The sequence below is a fragment of the Bactrocera dorsalis genome, unplaced genomic scaffold (assembly GCF_023373825.1).
Source record: "Bactrocera dorsalis isolate Fly_Bdor unplaced genomic scaffold, ASM2337382v1 BdCtg163, whole genome shotgun sequence".
NCBI classification, from domain to species: Eukaryota; Metazoa; Arthropoda; class Insecta; order Diptera; family Tephritidae; genus Bactrocera; species Bactrocera dorsalis.
In genome coordinates this window covers 15,380-21,101 of record NW_026038214.1, presented here as the reverse complement: position 1 = coordinate 21,101, position 5,722 = coordinate 15,380, and the positions used below count along the sequence as shown (strand labels likewise).

The 5,722-nt window shown below is 36.8% G+C and overlaps 1 protein-coding gene across 1 annotated transcript; it reads left to right on the top strand.

Annotated features, from left to right (window-relative positions):
• The first annotated feature begins 275 nt into the window (after positions 1-275).
• LOC125780176 (uncharacterized) lies at positions 276-5,295 on the top strand. The gene has a single exon (XM_049461922.1). It carries the CDS (start codon positions 1,507-1,509, stop codon positions 2,080-2,082), a length of 576 nt encoding a protein of 191 aa, XP_049317879.1. The 5' UTR covers positions 276-1,506; the 3' UTR covers positions 2,083-5,295.
• The last annotated feature ends 427 nt before the right edge of the window (positions 5,296-5,722 follow it).

Sequence of the window (5,722 nt, the reverse complement as noted above, 5' to 3'; positions counted from 1 at the left end):
TACTATCGATATTGACGCCCCTGGTCGGTGTGACAAGCAGTTTCCTTGGCGGGCAAAGTGTCTTCCCCGCATTTAGTTGTGCGTCTTCGTTAGAGGAACACATTGGTGTGACAACTTTGATTTCGGCAATACGCTAAAGACTTGTGCGCTGAAAAAACACGAGAGTTAAGCGACCCCGCGTGTGGGAGAGAGAAAAAGTCTCAAATATTTATGCATTAAAAATTGAAGATAAAATACTTTTAGACTATATAGTGCAGAGCAGTGCAATAATTAAAAAGTTCTTAACGCAAAATCAAAGCTTATGCAAACGAGGCGATTAGCAGCTCACTGAAATCTTCGTGATAATCGATAAATGGTAAATGCAGCAGGTTTAGTGCAAGCTTTCGCACGACGACCAAGTGTGAGTAGAAAAGAGCAAAATCTATGTGGCGTTCAAGGATTAAAGTGAAAAAAGTTTAAAATAAAAAAAAATTATGCTGAAAGTGAGTTTATTTGTCTATGGTGAGAAGGTTAGGTTATAAGGAAGTCAAATAAACACGGAAACCTTGAATAACAGTTAGCGAAACTGCGCAAATACAGAAGCCGCGAAATAATAAGGTCCCGGTACACATTACGCTAAAGCAAATAGTGGGAAACCCAGTAACAACTGTTTAAAGAAAAGCGTTAAATAAAAATTTATAACATCTGTACTTATTAACACAAGCGTTTGTATATACATATGTATGTGCATTGTGTGACACATGATTAACAACAGCGCTAAAAAATAATATCAAATAAAAAAGCGCCATTGCAATCATTGTGTGAATTTTATAGCTCATTAGCAAAACCAAAACCAAAACAAAACCGCTTATCTACGCCTTTGTGACCGCGTTCTTTCTTGGTCTTCAAATATTTTGGTTTCGCACCTAACCGCAATTTTAGAATTTTTGGTTCTCCTTCACTAATTTGTGTGTGCTCGAGCATAAATTAAAGTATTGTCGCGCAATCAACGTGTGAAAGTCCTACTAAATTGCTATTAAATTATAAACAAATATTTTTGGCAATTTTAAATATTTTTTTCATTCCTACGAGTTAAAAAAATGTTATTTCCTGAAAATTAATATTGAAAAAGTGGCAAAAGCAAAGAGTAAAGCTCACCAGTGCCAAAAGTGTTGATAAAATAGAGTAAAGCGTGTGATAAATATGCAATAAATTGTCTTGCTGTCAAGCGAGAGTGTGAACAGGTGTTTATTGTTAAGGAAATAACAAAAATAAAAGCAATAAAAACGTTGAAAATTCTTAAATTGTGTTCAAAATAAAAAGAATCGCCCTTTATACATTTTCTCGACAAAAAGTTGTAGAACTTTCGTCCAACGCCAAAAAGTGTTAATTGGTAATTTTAACGGCTGACGTCACACGCGCGTTATATCAAAACAAAAAAAGTTTTGTTCCTTCCTACTTTTTTTCATACACTTTCTGATTTTAATTTTTTCGTTTTGTTCGGTTTCCAAAATTTCGTAGAAGACAATGTCCACTGGTCGCCGTTTAGCCAAACGTTCAATAATCGGTACAAAAGTTTGTGCGCCAGGTCCGGATGGTCTCTGGTATTCGGGCGTTATACAAGACGTCAAGACGCCACCTACTGCCACGGTCACTTCGTCGTCGCTATTGGCAACGAGTGATTCTGCCGCAGTCAACAACAACGGTACAAATCTTACCGCCGACACTAAATATATAGTACGTTTCGATTTTAAGACACAAACCATGGAGCACAACTTGGACACATCGCCCTCATCGTCGTCCAAGTCGTCCGTTATAATGGAAGCACGTCGCACTGTAAGCGCACATTACATTAGTCCCGCGCAAGCTTTGCGTCGCAACGCCATGATTAAGGAGTTTCGCGAGTCGGACTTGATCGGTCCGGGTTTTCGTTCCATATTGGGTATACAATTGCAGCCGGGCCAACGAGTTTTTCTCACCCACAACGGACGTGAGACTTCCGGTGATGTCATTGCTCATGACGTGGAAAAGGACGATGTTGTCGTAAAGATCACCACAATCGGAACTGAGGTGAGTAGTGTAGTTAGTGGTGTAATATTATAACTAAGTTCTGCCGTTTCCCAAAGGTCGAACGTATTTTATATATAGTAATTGAAAACCTTACCAATGCAACTCTGTTTTGGTCTTGCTAAATACCTACATTTGTGTTGGCTTCCAACATAATTTCTTTCACTGAATGCCACTTGCTTGTTTATGTTTTCCATTTCTCTATTATCTTTTTGCTACAATTCCTTCCCAACCCCCAATTGTGTATGTTGCGCACCCTTGGGGAGGAAATGCGCGCTGCTTCGAGGTTGATACTGTCGTGTATGGGCTGTGTTGCCTCTCAACTCGTGTGGTTTTCTTTTACATTGGCCTTCTTTTCATCGTTTTTACCATTTCATGTTTGTTGTTCATATGTTTGTTTGGAAGAGCGCTTTACACAAGTCCTCCGCTCTGCCACTTGCCTTTGGGCTCAAGTACGCGCATCTGCAACGGTAGTTGTATCTGTGTCTGCATTCGTGGCAGTGGCAAGTTCGAGGTATATACTCGTATTGGGTAAGTATGTCAAGGTTAAGCGCATTCGGTAGGGTGGCGCATGCGAATTAGAGCATGAGAGGGAGCCAAGTGCATTTTACATACCCCAATGATTGTACTCGTAGCCATAGCGAGGCGACTTCGATATGAAACTGTGAAAAAGATTCGCGAACTATGTCAAGTTTGTATACAACTATATGCTTATGTACATATATATGTAGGTGCACCCTCACTACTTCATTGTTGGCTGAAAGTTCTGGTATATGAATGATTTTTATGCTTTTACTTTTATTTATTTACTGCTACCGTTATGTTGAAGGGACTTGGCCGTATTGGTGTTTAAGGACATATAAACTATTTACCAGCTGGAGGGGTATCGGTTTTTCATATGTTGCTATGTATATGACTATAGTTCCATATCGTAGTTTTTTAGGTGTAAATTATGTCCTATGGAACTATAGAAATTTAGCTCCGCTTAGATATCTTTCTTATTTTGGCATTTTAGTACCGTAATGCAGTCAACTACTAGTAATTGTGCAGTCGCAGATTAAAAATCTTAACGAATTTCCGCTATAGCTTAGGTAGGAAGAGGACGAGGTAGAAACAACTCAACTTTATATTCTTGACGGTTCCGTCTTTTCAACGTTGAGACCTCGGAACTCACACCCTTAGACGTCAGATTGAGCAAGCGGAAAATAAATCACCTTGGCTGGTGATGAGTTCAAGCCACTTTGTTGGTATATGAGATATAATTATTCGATTTTTTCTCGATACAAAGGGCCCGGTATAGCTCCTGTCTTAAGGATCCCAACCTAATTTTCTAGATTAATTTATAAAGATTTTGAATACTAAGCTTCAAGAACTTTGATGGCGGTTTGGGCATATACATACGTACATATCGCTCATTTGCTGCAAGACCGGCATAATTCAAAAAACGTGATTTTTGAGTTAATGCTGCAGAATTGTTCGTTATATCATACTTCATGTTGAGTGAAAAATTCATATGAATACCTCTTATATGCTCCGCTTGAGAAGAGGTGTAAGGTTGGAGTCACCGTGTAAGGTTGTAGTAAGATGAAAACTTTAAACGCGTTTTCTGGCGAATCGATTTTTTTGACTTATGCCGGTCTTGCAGCAAATGAGCGATATGTACATATGTATTGTTCTTGTGTGTACATATGTATGTATATAACTATTTGTTTTTTACCTGGTTCTGTTGATAGCTCGTGGGATTAGTTTTAGGTCTAATTTTTGAGATCATACCCCATTGAGGCATAGGTTACACATACTATATTCAGAAGATCTCAAAATATTCAAGCGGGTTTTTTTGTCTACTTGTTTTCAAAAAATTATATATTTCTTATTTTGAATATATTACTGCTGGTTTGCTTCTTTCTTGTGAATATATACATACATATATATATGTAGGTGTGTGTGAACAAGCGTTTGGAACGGCATTTTTAGTTTTCCACAACTTGTTTTCTCTTTTGCTTTAAACGCTGTACGGTATACTGTTAGTTTGTATTTCTATTTTCGTTTCTATTCGCTTTTATTGTTATTTATACAAAAACTATACACCTATACCACTACATATTTACCACTTTATGTGTGGCTGCTCATTTGAATGCGCGCTGCTTAACCCATACACATGTGTGGCATGTGTGTGTGTGTGTACGCATGTAAATGGGGTTGCCACGAAACAGCGTCGTTATTTTCGTTGCCTACACGTGAGCTTCACATGTTTTTTGTTGGTGCTTTGTGTCTTTTCTCTCTTTTATATTCAGCTCACCTCCAAAATTTAGGTGTAGACCAACAAAACAAAAACATGAGAAATAAAAATAAAAACAAGAAACTTTTAGACGCACGTTTCTCAACGAATAAATTCGCTTCAACAAAAGTGGAGGTCGCTTTTAAGCAGTCACAGCAACGAAATGGTGAAAAGCAAAGCAAAATAAAACACTGCTTGTGGGCGAAAGCGGCGGTAACGGGCAGGTGATTTTAAATATTACCGAAAATGACTACGTAGAGCGTTAAACGGCACATTTTTGCAGTTATTTGTAATTTGGGAACGTGAAAATGCTCCAACTTAAAAGCAAAAGTTTCATACTGCATTTATCTACTTTTAGGCGTTAAACCCTGTTACATACTTCTCTTGAATTATTCAGGGTTCCTTCTGTTAAATTTTTGGGTATATCTAATCTTCTTCAGCAATAGCTTGTTGGCTTGTCTTTTGAGTTCGTGGGTTTTGATTTATTTTTAATTCGCAAGCAGTTTTAATTAAATGCTTTTTAATCTCTCAGGCTTTTTAGCTATTTTTGATTTGTTTTCTCATTTGATTTTGATTTGTAATTCGCATTGTTCTCTCTCACTGAACTCGTTTTTTAGTGTTGTCATGGCCAACTAAAAATAATAGAAGAGAAACATAAGTATGTATATGTGTTTTTATTTCTATTTCACTTGATGATTGCCACGAAGAGTAGTCGCTCATATATACAAATGCCATGTAACGCAAATACACTTACATACATATTATGTATATATATATGTATTTAGTAGTTTCTGAGTTACATTAATCGAGTGGAAATATTGGTTAACGTTTCGGGTTTCAATACTTTTTGTTTACATGTGTCCAAAATGCTCAAGGCGACGAGGTGAAATGATTGCGATATGTTTGTTCAGCCATGATTTCGTCACGGACCCAAAATGTCCAATATAAAGATTCGACTCGAAGATCTTTGATATTTCCAAGCACCGCAATAAAATTAGGCGGTTATTGTACATTTTCCGTAATAGGCCCATTACTTTCTCTCATCACTAATAGAAGTATAAAGCATAAATCATTTTATGTTAATCTGGGTAAGTTTAAAGTAAATATTTGGCATGAAGCGTGTAACTGAATAGGAAATGTGTTCACAGGTAATTTTTTAAATTAAAATTGTCAGGCATGTTCTGAAAATTGCGCGATTTCGTTCAATTCGTACGATTTTCTTCGAATTTCTGCAATTAATTCAATTTAATTTTTCAGATGATTTATTTGTAACAGTTTGACAACTCGAATAAAAAAGAATTTGTCTGTTAAAATTTTTATATACATAATTTGAAATTAAACAGTTTTTATTAAAAACTTATTCTAATCCCATATCTGCACCGGATTCCATGCGAGTAA

Excerpts from the sequence above, each read along its gene's own strand:
- LOC125780176 (XM_049461922.1), top strand. The coding sequence starts at position 1,507 with ATGTCCACTGGTCGCCGTTTAGCCAAACGTTCAATAATCGGTACAAAA.